Source organism: Haliaeetus albicilla, chromosome 28 (genome assembly GCF_947461875.1).
Source record: "Haliaeetus albicilla chromosome 28, bHalAlb1.1, whole genome shotgun sequence".
Taxonomy (NCBI): Eukaryota; Metazoa; Chordata; class Aves; order Accipitriformes; family Accipitridae; genus Haliaeetus; species Haliaeetus albicilla.
Window position 1 is genome coordinate 9085415 of NC_091510.1, and position 21319 is coordinate 9106733.

Consider the following 21319-nt stretch of genomic DNA (forward strand, 5'->3'; position numbering starts at 1 on the left):
TCTTCCTATCCCCCTGCTATTTAGGATTCAGGGATTAGAGATGCTGTTGGACTACACTCAAGAAAAAAAAAAATCAGTATCCTCGTTTCTAGTCCTCTGTATGTATAAAGGAAGAATATCGGGCTTTCTGGTATCCTGCTGAAGGAGAAGCAGACATCCCACAGTGACTAGAGTTTCAGAGGAAATTACAGCACTACTGACAAACTGAAAGAGAGAACACTGTCACTGGAGAATACATTCAGACTTTGAACTGAAGTGTAAACCACTTTCTTTCAGCTCTCCAACATATTTAACATAATCAGACTGTAGTTCTGAGGCTGGGCTGCCTGTGGCATGCTCAAATGCTCTAGATAACTATGGCTCTTTCCCAAACAATTTGCTAATGGCCATTCCTTCTACGCTTTCTAATCATCCAGGGCAGCAGTACCACCCATTTGGAGAGCCCTACACTATTTTCAGAGAGTAGTCTTTTTATTTAACTTTCAAACAATTCTATGCAGTTCACTTACTAGTTGAGTTTTCTCTTTTAAAGCTGTTACGAGTGGCAGATAGAAAAAGTATTTCCTATTTATTTCAAGAACTCTGAAGCATCCTGTACAACATTTATCCTTCAAATTCTGCCATTTTTGTTATGAACAAAGACACCAAATTTATCATGGTATAGCCTACATAATTTATATGCAGCAATAACAGACTTATGTAGCCATATAAACTTATGTATTACTAATTATGTTTTTTAATATATAATTATAACCTTTGGGTTTTTTACTTCTATAATATCATTTCACTATCAAGTGCATTTCCCCATACAGTAGCTGTTATAAGGGTTATTACTGCTGGTTGGAGACGTTTTACAACACTGACAGAAGGTATACTACCTTTACAGTAATTTCTTCTTAAAAAAATAGCCAAACTTAAGTTTCTGACCAAAATTGAAAATAAAAATAGAAGTCAAAGAAAATATCCATGCAACATTTCGTCAAAAGATTAAGCACCAGAAAGTTCTGGTGAAGGTGTTGGGAAAATTGACAATTAGTTGGTGCTATGTTTCTCTGACAATTACTTCTAAAAAAGTTGACTAAAAAGCATGCCAAGAACCGCCATAATGACTATGTATCCTGATATTTTTTTAGCAACTAGCTTAGTAGGGTTATTATACTATCATAAATGTGGAGAGGTTTTAATACAATAATGAATCACCAAAATTAGAAAAAAATGATCCGATGTCTAATGAAAATAGGTAGCATGAGTTCCGTTCCAGAGGGAAAAATTGAGATTAAATTGGCTTGTTCAAAGGCTACAGAAGAGCTCATTAGCAAAACTCAAACAAACTCATGAATACCTAATTCCAGATGCTATGCTTATGTCACTGATATTTCTTAACAGTGATAATATGCAAAACTTTTATGCATAATTATTAGCAGGTTTTATACTTTTAAAATCTGCTCATTTATGGCAACCTGTGCACTGAAATTACTTTCTCTCTTAAGCGTTGTTTTTCAAAAACAGCATTTTCCATTCACTGCATTGTTATTTGAGTCGGATCTTTACCACTTTTAGAGTGATTTTATTATTATTGAAGTGAAATGAACCAAAGGAGAAGAAATAATTACTGTGCAGAGTGATATTTTGGGCTATTGGCCCAAAGACGAGTTGCAGTTTTACTGCCAAGTTGCGTATAAAAAAAGAATATATGCACCAAAACATTGAAATGCAATCCCAAATGCTCAAAGTATTTTTAAATACCCAATGTGGTGTTTGTTAAAATACACGCTACTCTATTTAGGAGGCATTATAAAAAGTGTGGTGAACAACAAGTTGTGTGCCAGAGCAATAGCTTTTGAAAACAAAGCTCTAAAGGTATTACAAGAGAGCCCAGCTTCTTGTCAGCATAATGTAAGCTCTTAATAATAAGCATATTCAAAGAATGGCATACCTTAAAATATTTCTTCTCCTTTTGTCTCCAGTCATGGCTAGTGATACAAAAATATTAATAATCATGGAAAATACTGGTTTATTGCATCCTTTCTGTTTGAGGAAAATATGGCTTCTTTACCTAGTTTACTACAAGGTATTATAACTGCTTTTCCTCGCTTCACTATTAGTTGGTATTTTCATTGTCTGCTGAAGAAGGGACCTCTTACTGACAGCTACTGTTAGCAAGAAATCATTTTCCAAGAGTAGATAAGGATAACAGCAGCAAGCTGTCAAATCAGATGGAAACAGCTTCTAGTATTTACTTCCACCCAAGTGCACAGAACTAGAGCATTGAATCTCTACAATGACAGGCATGGATTTTTTTTTTCTTTTTTTTTTAATCAGAGGAGCAAATCTTGGATAAGAATAAATTTGGGTGCCCTTTTAACAATAAGAAATTTATGTAAATGGAACAAAACTAACTCAAGTGATTCTTTTTTTTTCCCCCTACACTAACACTTAAAACAGTTTGTATAGCAAATACATTTGCTTGCTGCATTAGTAATGGTAAAATAAAGAGGAAATTAACACTACAAACTATTCAACATGGATAACAAAATGAAATCTGGTGGTTTAAAAAATATTTTAAAAAAAGAGTATATTTTTTGCTGTTCAGATCAAAAGACAAGTATTATGCTACATAGATGAGATTAAAGAAAGAAAAATGCAATTGCTACTTTTTAATGACTGCTCAGATGAGCATACAGCTACTCCATACACTGCTGTTCAACTAAGATGCTTCACAGTCCGAACTTCAAATTCGTATCTTGACATTCACATGTGCAAAAAGAAGCAGTACTTACCAATCCTATGCTAAACTGATGATAAGGGAGAGGGAAAGAAAAAAAGAAATAAAGAAAAAGAAAAAGAAAGGTAATTATCCATGAAGTTCTGGGGAATAAAACTGATCAAGGCTGAGTGCAATGCCAAAGATGCCAAAAAAAGCAAAGGAAGTTCTTTAAATCTACAGGCACAAATATAGCAGAACGAGGCAGGAAGGTCTCACAACCCTGTTGCAAAGGGAACAAAAGAGAAAAGTAGGACAGGAAAACAGAACATTGTGGTCCAGAAGAGTATTTCAGTATTAGAATATCTTCTGAAAACATTAAGCAAAATTGAATGATTCACACTCATAAGAACAGAGAGTAGGAGGATGAGTGCAAAGACAGAAGGAAAGTGACTTTCTATAGTAGTATGAAACAACTTCTATATTCTCTGTCAACACCACGTCTTGTTGCTGCCCACTGAGAACACCAGGGTAATTGATGTGAGAAGCAAGATGCTAAGAACAGTATTTTTAACTCAAAGTAGGACTACAAGAGGTAATACTAACTTTAAAACACAGATGATCTGAATGATTGTGCAAGAAAATTATTTTTCTTTTTTAGTCTTTGTGTCAATCACCTCTCAGGAACATCTAAGCAATTTGACTCCAATAGTAGAGTTTATCTGAACCACAAAACTCAACCCTCTCACCACAACTTTGCCTTCACGTAATAGATATTAAGGAATTTTGTTTTGGTTTTGGTTTTTTTTTTTCCCCTGCAGCACTGATTCTGGAAAGGACTGAAGCACATATTCAAGTCCCACTGACCTGCCCAAGATGTGAATGTATGACATTTCATTAACACTAACACATGACGGAACAAGGACAAACATCTGAGCAACGTGCAGAATGGGTTCTGAAGCCAAGACCTGTAAGGCCAGCTTAAGTCAGTGCCACATATGAGACAGGGCTTATCAGACCAGGTGTAGTGCCACAATAATGTGGTAGTTTTGCCTGCTTTTGGAAGCAGCCTCGTATCTGTTTCTTGCTATACATTCCATTACAAAAACAGTAGCTACCTATATTAATTTAGCAAGACTTGAATGCATGGTTAAAGTTAAGCACCCACTTGGTGTAGCAGGTCAACTATTTCCAGCAAGGATCTTCAAAGCTTACTTACAAATGTCACAGCAAACACCAGACTAAAATTTCATCAGTAATTATGACCAAGCAACTAATACCTCTGCAGCAGTCTAACAGTCTAAGCCTGTTATTTTCTACTTCTTTAATCAGTGTCTATAACAGTACAGCAAATATAGCATAATGATCTTTGATATTCAGATGTGGACTGCAAGGTACAAAATGGCCTGGAGGAAAAAGATTATGCTTTTTGAAGCTTACTTTTGGTACTACAGAGAAAACTAGAGATAACAAGGCATAATGAGAACAATTTTGTGTGTCATTATAATCTTATATTAAACATGAGGTAATCATCACCACAGAATGACTCTCAGTCTAATTGAAAAAGACGCAACAGCTACCGCCTATTTTTAACTTTTTTGTTTGTTTTTACATTTTGGGAGGCTTCCTTTGCTATAAAAGAACACTCAGATAATGTGAGCTGTTTTATGTCAGTTGGGCTGCTCGTTACACTGAAGGTAGCACACAGAAACACTTGCGCCTTTCCCTCCCTAGTGTCAAAACATGTATACAGCCACTTCAGGATCTACGAACTACGTAATCAATCTTGCCTATTTTTCCCTCAAGTACTGACAAACTGTAACGAGGCAACGCTCAGATCACTTTAAAGATATCTGAAATACTAGTCATAACCAAAACAGCAGAAGAACAAGCCTGGTAACAGATGCAGCTAAGGCATCCCAAGTCCTCGTTACAATTCCCCCAGCCAAGGCCAGGAAAGCTGGCACGTGCACGGTGGCTCGGAGGCGGCATCACCACCTTCTACTCACTTGACTCTCCTGTGAGGCATTTTGGGTTTTTTTCAGAGATGAGCCACGCACGGCGCTTTTGAATATTTTTTCCGCATTGTCCGTGATTGACAAGAATAGACTGGAGAAATGTAAATTGCAGAAAGGCTGTGGCTGCCTGCAGGGTAGGGGCTTTCTCACCTGAGGCAGAACACTACTTCTCTGCCTGCACCGCCTGCAAGGTGCCCATGAAGGGGCCTGAAGAAAATGCTGGCGAGGTGCTCACGCCCACGTCTTCACTGAGGACTGAAGATGGAGCAGCCGCTGAACAAGTTTGCCTGAAAGTCCCACAGCAGCAGGGCAGATTATATTCTTACACGTACTACAACACAGAGGACCTGATTATAAACCATCACCATGTGAGACAATTCCATTTCTGAAGCAGTTCGGCTACATTAGAACACAAATGCACCTGTGCTAATAGCTTGCCTCTCAAATGACCTTATTAGTACAGCACATCAGCTCAATGTTGTCGCACAGCATCCAGCCACAGAGCGGCTTTCATCCTGCTAGGCCAGAATACAGATGGAGCTGGAACAAAACACTCGGCTCCTTGCTTTAGCAAAGCTGGTCTTCACAGATTTCTACTTCTTTTTCGGTTCCCACACGGGGAGTTTTTGAAGAGATCCTTCTTTGCTTTTCAGCCTAGGACAGAAGAAGTTCTTTTTCAGAAGCTGTTTGCAGGAGAAGAGAGGAAAAGCAGAACCATCAAGGAAAATGAACCCACCGCCCAAAAATGATCAGAAGTAAGAAAATACTCATGAGGAGAAACGGCTGCAAGTTGAGGAAAACAGAGAAATGAGGAGTGGCAGCCTCTTCTTAGCAGCCTAAAAGGAAGGAAAATGCTTCTCCACTCTACTGTTTGACTGAGCACTCCATTATCTTGCTGTCTGAATAGCCTATTTATCACTAGCATTCATAAAACTAAAAAAAAGAGGCAAACAAAAATAAATTGTTTTTCCTACGTCAACCTCATTTAATTACTGAAGAGTAATTTGAATTGTTGATCTCCTAATGCTTTGGTGGGACTGGCAGCCAGTCTAGTCCAGTCAGGCTTGCCTGATTGTATGAGAAATAGAAAATAAAATTAGCATAGTCAAAGCCAGGGATAAGCTAGGAAGTATTCACAATAATGAATAGAGTTGGGTGACAGGTCGCTTTAGCTGGGAGTTTCTGATACCCAGCCTTGTTACAATGTGTGTGGGCTAGTAAATATTCAGTAGAAGTTTAACAGGATACTTTAAAGAGATTTACAGTCAGCTCAGTCATGTCTATATCACCACACTGACATGCTGTCTTTGCTTTTGCATATCTTACAAGAAACTTAATGTCAGCTTATATGGCAAGAAACCAGACAATCATATATACATGTCTGTGCATACTGAGATGTGTGTGATGAAAATAGCTCGCCTTGTCTCCTGGGAGCATAATACTCAGTAGTCTAATTTCCAGACAACACTGCAGCAAATCCTACTGTTGGACAAAAACTAGAATTATTATTATTTTTTAATCACAAAAACTGGCTCAAAGCAAGCAGACAACTATTAATACAGTCTGGGATATCTGGGGATCTCCACCAAGGACAAAAATGGAACATACATTAACTGTTTAATCAAGTGTACACACACTCTTTTCTTTCCAAGGAATGTCAAAGTTCTACTGCAAGCTTTATGGCGTCACTAAACTGGTAAGTCTCACAGCATCATATAATCACTCTGGTGTGCTGTCTCACGGTTCAGTTACTTCTCTTCATTTCTTGCCCTCCTCCACTAGTTTTGAAAAAAAGTAAAATAAATGGGATGTGCTTGTTCACAGTTAAAAAAAAGTCACTTACTGCAGCAACAAGTTTAATAATTTTACCTAGGGCAACAAAGTATATGAAGAAGAGTTACAAAATCAGACTGACGACTGACAAGCTACTATAATGCTGCTTTGCAAGGCATCTTATCTGCCAAATCTAGTTTCTTCACTCCCTATCAGCTCACAGTAACACCTGCATTTGCCTCTTACTACCACAGCTTTTAGACTGTGGCATGATATAACTGTCTAACCAAGAAGCACGCCTCTGTCAGCAAATGAGTTTGCATCTTATAATGGGCTTCTGAGCAGAGAACTGGAAAAATTCAAGTGCAATATGTTTAAGCACTGTCAAATTTTTCTTTCACAGAGAGGCAAAGCAATCAAGTGATCCCCTCTCACTTCTGATGAATTGTGAATAACGAAGGCTTAGTCAATGCCTACACTGCACTCACAGGTGGTATTTCAAACATTCTCATATAAACTTGCTCGTGTGCCAAGAGCAGTACAGCCAGGCAGCATGGAGTTCAGGATCCCAGCTGGATCTGCGGTATACGCTGAAACCACAGAGCCACAGCTAAACATTGTTACTGATCCCTAAACTAGCTGGTTTACTGCCTGTTTGGATGTGTTTATACTAGCTGTAGTCACGTTTCATTACGGCATAGATACAACCTTTGAGAGAAGTAGCTGGGCAATGTTACGAATAGCTGACATTTATACGTTAACAGGAAGGCATAAGTACTTGACAATAACTCTTTACAGTACTTGTATGCAGGAGGAACTACAGTCATTTCCTAGGCTGAATAATATGACCTCATTTCCTCATTTTTATTATGTAGTATTGACGTTATTTGCATCAGATGAAGTAAAAAAACCCAGCATCTCCCTGATGCTGTCCGTTACTATTTCTTATATTTTCTAGTCATAGAGAACAGAACATTCGGTGAACATATGAAAAACCTTCATGAGCATGATAGACTACCAGACTCCAAATGGAAAATTACCAGGGTGGGGTCTGTAATACTAATAATGCATCTTTAATTCCAAAATACAGAACTAAGACCAATGAAGAAGAAACTATCCTCTTACCTTAGGGTCTCATTTTCTCCGTGTTAATACCAAACCTGTAACACCTAATCAAAACACATTCCTGCTTTTTCTCATTTTTTACTAATGTACATACTAACGCAACTTAAAAGGACATTTCCTAAAGTAACCTCTTTATATATAGCTGATAAAATCAGACAATTCAAAGGAAAGACAGACAGGAATAAATAAAGCATTCATCATAAAGAGTAAAAATTACCTTTAGCAGGGTTTACTTTTATCCCTGACCTATACAGCATCTCCTCATTCTGCCAGTCCCCATTTCTGACAACAGTCTTGAGTCCATAGAAAACAATTAATGCAGCAGTGGAGCAAAAAACCAAGTTCTTCAGAAAGCGCTTTTGGGCTTTGACATAAAGGGCCCTGACACCTACTGTAACCAGCAGGCAGAAGCCCATACTAGGAACATACAGCACACGCTCTGCTATTACAAAGCCAACATAGAAAAATAGGTTTGTGGCAGGAACAAAGGGCACTATTAACAAAGACAGAGACAGAATGACAATGTTCTCAGTTGAAGGAAGCTGTGGTTTCTGTGTTTCATGCTTTTTTATACCATTCTCTTCTTTTGATGCAAAGCTTGACTTCACCTCCAGTGTCTTGTACTCCATCTCTGAGTGGCAGCTATGCCCATTAGCGTTCTGCTTGCCGTTCATTACAGTTTTCCCATTGCATTCTCTCTCATTGCTGGAGCCCTTCAAGCTAAAGTAGGCAAGGAGGAGGAGTCCAGCATAGAAGGCCACAGTGTGTAGATTCCTCCAGTCGCTGACTGCTTTCAGAAGAGGCACAGCATCCATAGACCAGTCAAAGCTGAGGGTATCTGGGCACAGCAACAGCCAGAGGTTCTTGGTTGGCAGGTAAAAGAAGGTCAGCGTACGTGTGAGAAAACTGTCCGAGTCAGCTGCTGGATTGTCAGAATTGGAGAAACTTGGGGGCTTGTTGCCCATCCAGTATAAGCGGACACCCAGCAGTGCAGTCCCCCAGGAGGTCAATAAACCAATGCTGAAGAAGAGGGTCAAATTCTTTCTCTGGAGGGGGGAAAAAAAAAAAAAAAAATCAGCATAAAACAACACTAGGTGTTTAATTCTGTAAATTATAAACAAAAGGAACCAAGAAATATCTGATACAACTTTTTTTTTGTAATGGAAAGAAGCACTATAGATCTCAGTCTCTGACATTGTATCACAAAATGTTGGGGTATGCTCTTGACCATAGACTAAAAGAACAGGTTCTTTCATTTAGGCTGTATCAAGCCTGCATCAGAGTCAAGCCTTTAGAGATCTCAGGGCTGCCAGTCCTTGCTTAAGATTTAGTTGTGTAACCCTTTGAAAACTCTTTATTTTAGAGGAATTTATGGAATCTTACAGTGGTTCCTACATAACCTCCCAAATCCTTTCTTTGCTCCTGGCTGTGACAAAAACACCAGTTTGCCTTAATCAGATTTAAAGTATGTTCCAGTTCCGTTTTTCCTAATGAAAGTCTTTCCTAAGGTATTTCACCTGAGAACTGAATAAACTTTCCAAGAAGGCAAGAGAGGAAAACAGACACACACTCCATGTTTAGGTCTTCCAGCTCCTACCTATTAACTACAGTGATTATTTGGAGCCTTCAGATCTGCCTACTGAAAGCCCCACTTCATTTTGCATCTCACAGCCAAACAATATGTTGGTTTTCTTTCTTCAAGGACACCATATTAAATAAGTGCTCTAAAACCTTTCACATCATCATACCCATCTAAATAATATTGTGAAGCATGCAGCTGCCTCCACCTACCCATGTCATCATGCTAGCAACTTGAAGAACCTCCACTTATTTATGGAATAATTCAACACTTGCCAGCTGGAGCTGCTTGTTGGGTTCCCCTCACTGCACCCGAAAGCACTTACTTACTCAAATGCTTGCAGAAACACCACTTCTGCCTAAATGAGAAACAGGAAGCAAGATTTTCTCACCTATTTCTAGGACTGATGAGCTTAAGTTCTGCTCTCGATTACATGGGCACCCTAAATGAAAGCTGTTTTGGATTACTCTCTCTTAGCAGAAGAATCTGTAAAAACTAAAATATATGTATTTTTATATTTCAATTTCTCAGATGCCTATTGTAAGAAAAGAAAAACTATTTGCCAAATAGCTCCAGATACAGCGTAAGCATTTTGATAATCCTTCCCCCCATTATTAAAAAAATTATTTGTCAATCATTTTTCATTTTATTAGGTCTGGTTTTTCCATCTCACACTACACATTCCTGGGACGGTTATTTAATGTTTCCTCAGTTATTCAGAAGCAGGACCTCACACTGGAATGTTTTATCTTATTTCTTTCCAACAGCTCATTTTTCTCCTTTGTGGGGGGACTCTCCCCTTGATATTATGAAATACAGATAATTGTGCTGCTCCATTTGAGGTCAATTATTAATAATTTCCTACCATCAGGTTACTGATGTTTCAGTAACAAGACATGGTCCAGTCATCATAATTTATCTGCTTATCTCATGAAGAAAATTATTCCTTTTCACATTTCTGTAGAGTTTCTCCTTGTGAAGTTTAAAATATTTAATGGCAGTTAGATTAATTCATTCAAATCTGAGGCAATATGGAAGAATTCAATGGAGGCATTAGTAAGGAACAAACAAATTTATAATGAGAATATTTACATACTTGTATCAGAACCACCTAAAAAAATGCTGACACTTTTTAAACATAAAGTAAAGCCTGAGTCCACATATTTCATTTGCCATAGTAATTCCAGTTTGATTTATTAGCTTTTGCATATTTCTGTATCCTGGAAAATCAACAATTTTTTTGTAATAAATCAATCAAAACCCACATCTACACTTTATGATGAATATATTCCCTGGAAAGCCTACTGTAACAACCGACTTTTATTTGTAAGCTGTATAATACTTCACAACTCATCTCAGATACTGTTTCATCCCTGCCTGCCAGGACTGTTTAAATGCTTTTAATGTTATAAAGCTGTGTAAACCGGTTATCACTGAAACTCCCAACTAAGTTGATATCTGGAACAAAAAGGTTATTCAGATTTCATGGATTTGCATGTATGCCCTCATAGTAAAACCTTATGTCCCTGGTTCAACTTGTCCTTTCATTCCTGTCATATTTTGCTAAATGAAAATTTTTCTGCCCACCCCTCCAGCTCAATTATTTTCAAACTTGTTTCCTTTAAACATGCATATAAACAACTCTCAAATGTTCAATGTGACCTTTTTTTCTCTTCTGTACACCCTTCTTGAGGTCTCTTAAGAGGAGGTTGGGAAGTGGATGATGGGTTTTTTTGTTCATTTGTTTGTTTTAATTAGAAATTCAGAGCAGGTCTTTGCTGGAAGGCTACATACTACTCGAAAGATTAAGACATCCCAAATACTAAGCAAGGGAAACTTGATTAGCAGATGAGAAGTGAGCTTTCACGGATTGCTTAGACTGCTTTGTTATTTTGTTTATACTTAACAACTGGAAGAAAATCTCCCTTTCCTGAAGATCTAACCATTGTACTTTTCAATTAAATGCTGAGAAAGTTCACATTACAAAGTTCTTGGACAAAACCACGCTAGAGCAGATATGCCATTCCTCATGAATAACAGCAAAACCTGTTAAAAACTTTTAGATCTTCTTCATACATCATAAAACAGTAACAATGAAAAGCTTGCCTCTTGTTCCTAGCCCTAGAAATGCAAACAATCTGTACCTCGGAGCTAATCCATCCTCACTGCTGGAGTAACTATTTGCAGCCGCCCTTTTAAGCTTAAATTTAAGATCTGTAAGGTCCGGATCCTCACACTTCTTGGTTCTACAAAGAACACAACTTATCTATACGCAGTATTGTGTTTCATGCTTTAACAAAATTTATTTTTTTTTTTCAACATTTTACACCGGTGTCAAACGAAATATCTAAGCATTCACACATGGAGCTCAGTGATATCTGAGTAGGTGGTTTTCCACACCAGCTTACCAATTTATCATGCTGTAAAATAGTAGTTAACTAGAGAAAGAGCTCTGGTAGGTTCTTTAGCTTAATTAACTGACTACAGGAGTGGAGTGCAAATATCCTTTTGTTGCCTCAGACAGAAATGGTTTGCATCCTTCCCCAGAAAGTATTTCAGACATGGATATTCTCAAAAGCCAGTAGCTTTACATCTTTTTAAAATTAACTACGTATTAACTACAGCTACCAATACCCTGTATAACACTGACATGCCATTGTGAATTTTCAGATTTCAGAGGAGATCGTCTGGATTCACTCAAAAACCCAAGACTGTAACTGTCCCTAACACTTAAACTTCTGTCACAAAAATTTAAGGTACAATGCCTTCCCCCCCCCCCTTTTTTTTTTCTTTTGTTTTTTTTTTTTTAAATCATACATAGATAGCGCTGGCTCACAAGGGGAATGACAAACTCATTCCCCTTTTTTCCTCTCTCAACATTCATGAATTTTGCACAGCTTTTATCCCTCTGTACTAATGTAGTCAGAGATAATTAGAAAGGCTTAGCTCACATTTTGGCTTTACCTTCTTCCAGGCTTTGTATAGCAAACCAAATGAAAAAAAACCCACTTGGTTACAGCAATTTATTAAAATTAAATAATATAATCAGTTCCCCAGTAGACGTCTGCATGTGAAGAAAGTGCTTTCAAGATGAACCCTGCTCAGACAAGCACTTTCACTAGCAACTCTTCCTCTGAGCCTCCTGACAGCCTGTGCTCCTCCGACTGTGTACGTTTAGTGTAGCCCAGCAGCAGGAAGAGATCCTCTGTAATGCTTGGCAGAAAGGATTTGGATTACTATACTCATGAGTCCTAATCCAGCCCATCTGCCATATGTTTTGACACCCCCATAAATCCTCTAACCTTTCATAAGTAGTCATTTTCATCTGGGGAAAAAATGAGCACTGATTTAGATCAGATTTAACATCTCTCCTGCCTGCTAACAGTCAAGTACCACCACTGCAATTTTAGTGTTTGTGACTGCAGAAACCTTTTTCATCTCCCTACCAAAATCCATCTGCACGACCCACCCACATCGCACATTTCCTTTGCATTAAATCCTAATTCCTCACTCCATTATACTGCTCTTAAATAAGGCACTGCAGCAGATTTCTTGATTGGGCAGCCCCTGCCAAAGCTCAGTCATCACCTAAGTGGTATCCAAAGCATTTTCAAAAGACACGATTCTTTTAACCTCACCTTGTCCATTTCACAAAGCAGCATTAAATACGGCACATGATCAAGACAGTCCAGATATCAAAATCACTGGGCCTAACCACACACAAAATGTTATTTTTAGAACTCATGAAATGCAGAAAAGAAAGTGGTAAGTCACCAGGCATTACTCACAGGAGTTTCTTTTCCAACTTAGAGCTCCTTGAAAATACACTGGCTTGAGAATTGGGACTTCCCAAAGTAGTGAAATGCTGCCAAATCACTAGACTGACAGTGTCTTGTTTCCACGGTAGGTAGAGGCTCCTGGATCAGCCGAGTTTGAGCTGAACTAGAATTCAAAACGTACAGCCGCCAAGGACAAAGCTATTTGTCACAAGCCCTGCTGGGTCACAGTACGGAGCTGGAAGTGGCCTTTACCGCTCCCTCTCCACCTGCCCAGTTTGTTCCTGCTCGCGTGACCCACTAAATGAGGTTCACTCATTTACGCTGGTGATACAACAACAGCTGGCCTGAAGGTTTGTTTTTCCTCTGAGTTGGAACTCTGTCTATAGCGTATCCAATATTGTGACCAACTGTACATATTTAGTAACATTTACTTCTAGTGTTATGAACCCGCACAATTCTTCCTCAACAAGGAAGTCAGTGCATTCATAAAACAGCTGAAGATTATGTGTACATTTTTCTATTGTAATTAGCAAGTAGCACAAGCTAAGCAGTCCTTATTGCTGTTGACTTGCCTTACTAAAATTTAAATTGAACTGTAAATGCTGGCATTTAAAACTGCCTAAAGTCTTCCTCTAAAATTGTTAATATTTTATACAAATCTTTAAATTAAAAATAAAACAAAACAAAAATAAAACCCAAACAACCTCTAACCTCTCAATTGAAGAAACAGTGATAAGGACTACAGGGGAAAAGAAAAAACTGCATTAAGTGCAGAAAATGTATGAATGACTGGAGGTAGTACAAGAGCAGAAGGGACTATATTAGCTTGGTAAATCTGTGCACATGATCAGTGCAACAGAGAAGGCTCGCTCTGAGGGTAAGTCTCCACAGCCAAATGCAGCGTGACAATGGTGGTGCTATGGATATCTACCCAGGGTTAATCCACCTATCTGCAGCAGCAAGAACTTAACACTAGAGGTTAGAAGCCCACTGGGGCCAGAAGACATTCCTGAAGTGCCAGACTGCTCAAGTGTTGTCCAGCACTACTGTCACCCCCACACAGGTAGATAGGTGGTCCGACAGTCGTACCTGCATTTCACTTCAGCATTGTCTCATTCGAGAGGTTTTGCAGTGAAGGAAGGGTGCTGCACTTTCTGCAGTGCCGAAATGCTGAGAGCTCACTGAACATGCAAGTATGTTGGAAGGCAGAACTGGAATTCAAAATGATCTTGAAAAACCAGAGAAACGTTCAGAAAAATAAACCCGTATAAAAGGCAGGGGCAGCTCCAACTGCTTAAAGCTACACAAGTATGAGACGTGGAACAGGTAGCTGGCTCATCTTCAGAGAAGTATCAGGGATTATCACAGATCACAAGCAACTCTTTTAAACCACTGCTAAAAAGGTAAACACTGTGCCGAGACTACAGATGAAAGCACACCCTTCGAGATATATCAAGTAACCCTTCCACTCTTCTCAATACTAGTAAATCCTGAAAGAGTCTGGTTCCAGCACAGAACTTTCAGACATAAATGAAGGAACTGGATAGCACAACATGACACAGCAATTCATGTAAGTTCAAAGGGAACCAAGGGAAAATCCCAGCTGTGTAAAACAGCACGAGTTCGCCTCTGCTGCGTGGACTACAAGGAAGCAGGACAGTCCCACAGATGAGTGGCGTGGCAGAGGTGGGCAGCGCAGCTCAGCACTATGCTTGAGCAACTGGATGAAGAGGCCTGCAGAGCCCCGAGGAGGAAGGGAGCTTTGCCCCAGTGCTACTGGGAAGACAAAGGCTGCGCCTGCTGGATGGCTGGGCTGTCCTCTTGAGTGACGAACACACCTGAAAACGAGCACCCGAGGCTGATGCCCAGCATGTCGTTTGTATCTCCTACACCGAATTAAGTAAATCTCACCTGACAATGCTTTTGAACTACTCATCCTGTACAAAGTGTGGGCAACTTACTAAAGCCCTGCACATTTGAACGGATAGATATGCATTTCTTCTTCTAAAGGAAGTTTGTTCTGCTCTTCTGTACGACATAAGAGGATGCTTAACAAAAAAAGAAGCAAAGTATAAAATGGCTCTTAAGAGCACATACCACAATCCTACCTATAAACCTACCGCCAAAAATTATTATGGCACTCTTCACATGTTTCCTACACTAATAAGATGGCAATAAAGGAAAATTAAAGCCTAAGAGCTGCTGGCTTAATATGCAATGGGAGAAAAACACACACAATAAGAATGTATTTACAGAGAATGTGTCTCTGTAAAAAGACACATACTTTTTAACTGACTAATGCAAATATAGAAATGGATTTTATGAGCAAAAATGACATTTAATCCCAGATTAAGCCTCTGGCAATGACTAAGCAACTTTATCAATCCAGTAGAAGGAAATCATCAATAATCAATTTCTGTACATGGGATAAATAGCAAGTTAGCTCTAGTTTTCACAGAACAACCTATCTAGGTGTAATAAAAATCCACCAGCTGGAAGCCCACTGAGCTACAAAGTCAGTTTCTACAGTGGATAACAAGCAGCATCTTCTGTGGTTTTTTTGTTTTTCCCTTTGCCAACTGAAAAATTGAGGTGTTTTACTTGTACCTTTAAAATACAGCCAAAGAACAAGCAGCAAAGTTATCTTGAAACTGTACTTATAACAAAGAAAAGATACTACAAATTTGAACACTTAATTGTAATTCTTCTAGTAAAGTAAAGCTTAAACACCTACATTTTCAAAGAGAAACACAGATAATATTGAAAGTCCATGTGAAATACAGAACCTGCTTATTAACTCAGAGGCACTGTATATTATCAAGAAAGATTCATTTAAGATCATACAAGTAGTCACTTATTTCCTTTGGGAAAAAAAAAGAGTATTTAAAGCTGGTTTTGGTGCAGATCAGATATTCTGTTTTCAGATCTACTGGTTCAGCAAGATAGGGAAAAACATTTGTTAAGTGACTCAGAACCTATTTGTGTGACAAACTGAATACAGGCTAAAAAAATAATTAAAAAAAAGAAAAAAAATTCCCCCCCTTCTACCCACCCACCCACGAAACACATTTATTTATGAGGTGGTACAAGAGGATGGCCAAAAGACACCCACAAGTAGCATGACTGTTGTGCTTGAAGTCAGTACCTTTAGAAGCAGGAACAAATTTCACAGTATCACTTACTAGTCATTTATTTCAGATGCAGTGCTTATTTATAATAAGAGCCTAAAGGACATCTCCTATGGTCTGGATGCAATCTCTGTATAATTTCTACTTACTCTATGCCACCCTAGCATCACGATTCAAACAATGGGAACCACAAAGAACCGGATAAGCGAAAGGCAACGCAGCAATGACTACGAGTCTCAGAATGCCTTCAGAGAAGTGACTTACAGTGAGAACTACATACCTGCCAGATTCAAAGTCACTGCCCACAGCAGGTGAAAGGTAACTCAGAGAGAATGCTAACAAATAGTAGGTCAGCACAACTGGTGAAAAGCTTGGTGTCCAAGTATATTGACAGGAACTCCTCTCATACTCCTAGTCAAAACAAATAGTCTAAAGCACATCTACATGCCTCCTTTGTCACCTAACCTAGTCTTGCCTCCCATGTAGCTAACCAGGTAGCTATGAAGCACTGGCAATTAAATTCTAGAGATATATGCTTGGACATTTGAAGAATAACACACTGGAGGCGGGGAAAAAAAAACTTGTAAGAGAAATTAAATGAACAACCTTTGTAAGACCTGCCCAGTAAGTACTGCGATCTCAGAGAAGCAAGACTGGGAAAATTAATGTTTTAATAACAATTTCATTTGTCCCTCTTCTTCATTAGATCAAGTTAGTCTCTTATAGAATCAGTTATGCTTAAAGACTAATTTGAAGAAGAGAGAGCTTGCTATGTCCTATGTTAATTACTGGGAAGTTTTTTGTATTCATTCCCTACTGAATACACTAAATAGAAATGGGAATGAATACCTATTAGAAAATGACTAGAGAGAACAAATTAAACTTTTTGCAGCAAATAGCACTGGCTAGCTACATAAGTAATCACTACTCAATGACAGCAAAGAGTGTTGCAAAGATATCACAGGAATAGAAATGCACAAATATAAGAATATTTAGCCAATAATAAAAACTCCAAACACTTAATAAAATAGAAAATTTCCTCAATACATTTCATAAAAATAATAGAATACCTTGATAGGATGTCCTCTACCTTGTTTCCCTACACATGAAATATGAAGGAAATAATTTAGATAAAAAAAATACTAGTGTTAATTTTTTCTACCCTTAGTGTAGACACCTTTTTAAGGGGTATTTAAAAGGACATTTAAACATAGTCCTTCTAAAACCACAAACTACATTACTAGGGTCTGAATCAGAGACAAACAGAGTTAAAGGTAAAGCAATTATTGACCTCAGTAATGCAAAACCAAATTCTTAATAATCCAAATAAAGAGAGATGAAAAATGGTGAGGCAGAATACAGATGACAAAACTTACTTCATGTCACGGGATGTCATTACTCTCCATTAAGCTAATGTGAAGAAATGAGGCAGTTAGCAATCTCCTGTGAACCAATACCGAGCTACTTCTCAACCAAACTATTAGGGGGTGAAGTGCTTAGAAGAGGTCAATTACTGGTACTGTCAGAGGTATGCTGAAGCCCCTTAACCAATTGCCTTAAACTGACTTGAAAGCCTGCACAGTTATCTTGTTTAGCTTAAAATAAGATCTTTAATATTTCCTGCTAGGTAATGATCTGTGGTCAAATTGGTTTAGCCATAAACCAATCCAGCTTCTCTGAAGGAAATGAAAAAATATATATTCTTTTAGAAGAAACTAAGAAATTTATTTTGTGTTAAATACATTCAATACCGTTATCAAAACATTTGTTTTACATAATTTTCTCATCTTTTTGTACAAAACAAAGGAGGAAGAAATAAAAATGGTGCAAATGGAAATCATTTTGCCTGCACATACTCATCCATATTCACACACAAACAGAGCCTTCCTTATTAGTTCCCGGTTTGTAGGTCCAGTGCATTGCAAACGTGTTCAGGCATCAAGGAAATAAATGCAACAGTCTTTCCTTAGCATGGCTCTGGTGCAAACAGCCAGCCATTATGAAATTCATTCCGGTCTCATTAACAAGTGAAGTTTGGAAGCGCAGCACTTTGGAGCCATAAAGAAATGATTTATAATGAGACTTCACTCAGTGGGAAGGCCGAAGTACAGCAGTTCTCTCTCCGAGTTATCATAATAGAAAACTATTTAATGAGTGTGGGATTTCTTCAAGAATTCAAAAAAGGCAGGATTTGGAAGAGGATGTGTTACATTATGCAGACACCCACATCGCTGAATGTTTCTGCTACAGTAAAACCATCAAAATAAAAATCCTCCAAGTTGTTCCTATTTTGAGCTTCTAGCTTGTTTTTAATACATGCTTTCAAATGTAAACCACAGATTTGTAGAGATTAGCAGATAGACATAATTCAGTGTAAAAAAGTTAGCAAGATTTAGTGAACTAAACCAGGTTGCCTAAGGTCAGGCACTCCATAGTGCAAACAAGAAAAAATTACACCCTGAAGCAAGACACTGTCTGGCAAAGCAACAACAAAAGAGCAGAGATAACTTCCCTCAACAAATTCAGCAGAAGCCTGTGGCACTTACCTGCCTTCTTACAGTACTCTCCCCTTCAGGGGAACACTAAGCATGCTGATGACTCAAATTCAATTACACACTAACCTGAGTCCTCCCCTTAATCCAAGTCCAGATCAAGCTACATCCAGACCCCAATGATGATTTAAAAATAAATAAATATCAGTAATAACCCATATGCCATAATCTTCATGCATGAGATGGGGACATAAGGGCTTTGTGTGCTAAAAATTAATCAGCTGGCTTTCAGATGCCATTACTGAGTTTGCTAATGAAGGACAGCAGTGGGAGGGTGGGGAGAAGACACTGGAGCACAGTTTGCCAGAATTCTTAAAATCAAAATGCAGGTACAACTGACTCAAATCACATTTATTTTCTAACTAGTAAATTTAGACGGTGGCTTCTTCACAATATGAGAATTTAGACAGCAATGATGCTTTAGAAATTTGTCATGGTTTCAGATGGAATAAAGTTAATTTTCTTCCTAGTAGCTGTTATAGTGCTGTGTTTTGGATTTAGGATGAGAATAATGTTGGTAACACACTGACGTTTTAGTTGTTGCTAAGCAGTATTTATACTAAGTCAAGGACTTTTCAGCTTCTCATACTGCCCTGCCAGCAGAGGCTGGGGACGCACAAGAAGCTGTGAGGGGACACAGCCAGGACAGCTGGCTCAACGGGGCTATTCCATACCATAGGATGCCATGCCCAGTATATAAACTGGGGGGACTTGGCTGGGGGACACCACGGTTCAGGGATTGGCTGGGCATCGGTCAGTGGGTGGTGAGCACTGGGTATTATGCATCACTTGTTCTGTACATTCTATATTATTATTATTCTTTTTCTGTTCTATTAAAATGTCTTTATCTCAACCCACAAGTTTTACTTTTTTTTTCTTCCCCCTGATTCTCTCCCCCATCCCACTGAGTGGCGGGGAGTAAGTGAGCAGCTACCTGGTGCTTAATTGCCAGCTGGGGTTAAACCACAACAGAATTTTTTGTTTATTTATTTTCTATTGTTTTCAGGGTGGTCAGTTCCTTGCACCAAGTGACATTGCGCCAGCGCAACAGAGGGAACAGCGTATGGAGATGGAAAGCTGAAGGAAGTGGTGTGACTTCATTAAGCCATGACTGCTACCAAAGACGCCTATCAAACTGTGACTTCCAAGAATATCACTAGAACACCCTTGCCATGCATTGTAGCAGAACACACACACACACACACACATCGCTGCTTCTTCAGCAAACTGAGACTTGTAACGGTAATACTTATATGAGAGCAGTTACAACTATTATTCCTTAACTAGAAACATTTCATTTTTCCAAGTCTTGAAAAAAACCCAAAGTTTCACTAAACATAAGATACATAGCTTACATTAAAACAAGAAGTCCTTGAGCTATCACGCACAAAGAAGGATTACATGGCCACAAAACTTCCTCCCACCCGGCAGTCTTAAGAAAGTCCATTCTACACAAGCTGCTTGTTTTCAAAGTCAGTACATAAGTTACTTAAATGTCATACTAGTAAAGGTCCAAACTCCTTAGTCTTGCACAAAGTTGTGTGACATCTTTCCTTGTCCCTTGAAGTATGCACGTCTTCAGCTCCTTGATAATCTTCAGATAGTAAGGTGAACTTCATTGATAGTGTTTTCTCTGTGCTTCAAACCATCTGCCCAACCCACAGATCCATCATCAGCTCATCATTCTCCTGTCAAAAGCACCTTAAAACTCCCTCTGAAACCTTCTCCGTCTCTCCCTCACGGATGGAATAGCTATCCTCAAATCGCTCCAAAAAGTGGAGATTCTTCCAAAGTTTTGCTACAAGTACTATGACAAAATGCACCTGATACCAGATCAAGATGCTTGTTCTGTCACCAGTTCCGACACAGATACGCTGAATTATATTACGTAGATTGCTTAACCACCTTCTGTATCCTTTTGCTCTAATCCTTCCCTACTGCCTCTAAATTCAGGAGTCTGTAATGCTGTTTCCTATGTTGCACAAACAGGTTCTGCTCCCTCGTAAGTGTCAATTATATAAACAATTAAGCACTACAGACAGTAGTGACCTCTTTTGCTATGCCATCTGGAAATTTCTTATAACATGCTTCTGCTGCACGTATATCCAACTGAAGTAACAGCTTTCACTGACTTCATTTTCATCTTTCTTCACCTTTAACTCCTTTTACTGTTTGGTTCTGTCAAATATTACACTGAAATGCAATGGTGCCTTTGGAAATGGTGGTGTCCACCTTTACGCCTAGCATCTTATGAAATCTAACATGACCCAACACTGCATTGTGGGAAGCCCAAGCAGAATATTCATAGAATCACAGAATAGTTTGGGTTGGAAGGGACCTTTAAAACTCATTTAGTCCAACCCCCCTGCAATGACCAGGGAAATCTTCAACTGGATGAGGTTGCTCAGAGCCCCATCCAAACTAAGCTTGAATGTTTCCAGGGATGGGGCATCTACCACCTCTCTGGGAAACCTGTGCCAGTGTTTCACTCCCCTCATTGTAAAAGATTTCTTCCTTATATCTAGTCTGAACCTACCCTCTTCTAGTTCAAAACCATTACCCCTTGTCCTATCGCTACAGGTCCTATTAAAAGGTCTGTCCCCCTGTAGGCCCCCTTTAGGTACTGGAAGGCTGCAAGAAGGTCTCCCAGGAGCCTTCTGT

At 38.8% G+C, this 21319-nt stretch overlaps 1 protein-coding gene across 1 annotated transcript in view; it reads right to left on the bottom strand.

Moving 5' to 3' along the window:
- The window catches only part of TMTC2 (transmembrane O-mannosyltransferase targeting cadherins 2), a 257820-nt gene that overhangs the window by 100806 nt on the left and 135695 nt on the right, over positions 1–21319 (bottom strand). Inside the window, exon 3 of the mRNA XM_069773740.1 lies at positions 7838–8666. Coding sequence (XP_069629841.1) covers positions 7838–8666 — 829 coding nt within the window. The remainder of the gene's footprint in view (positions 1–7837; positions 8667–21319) is intronic.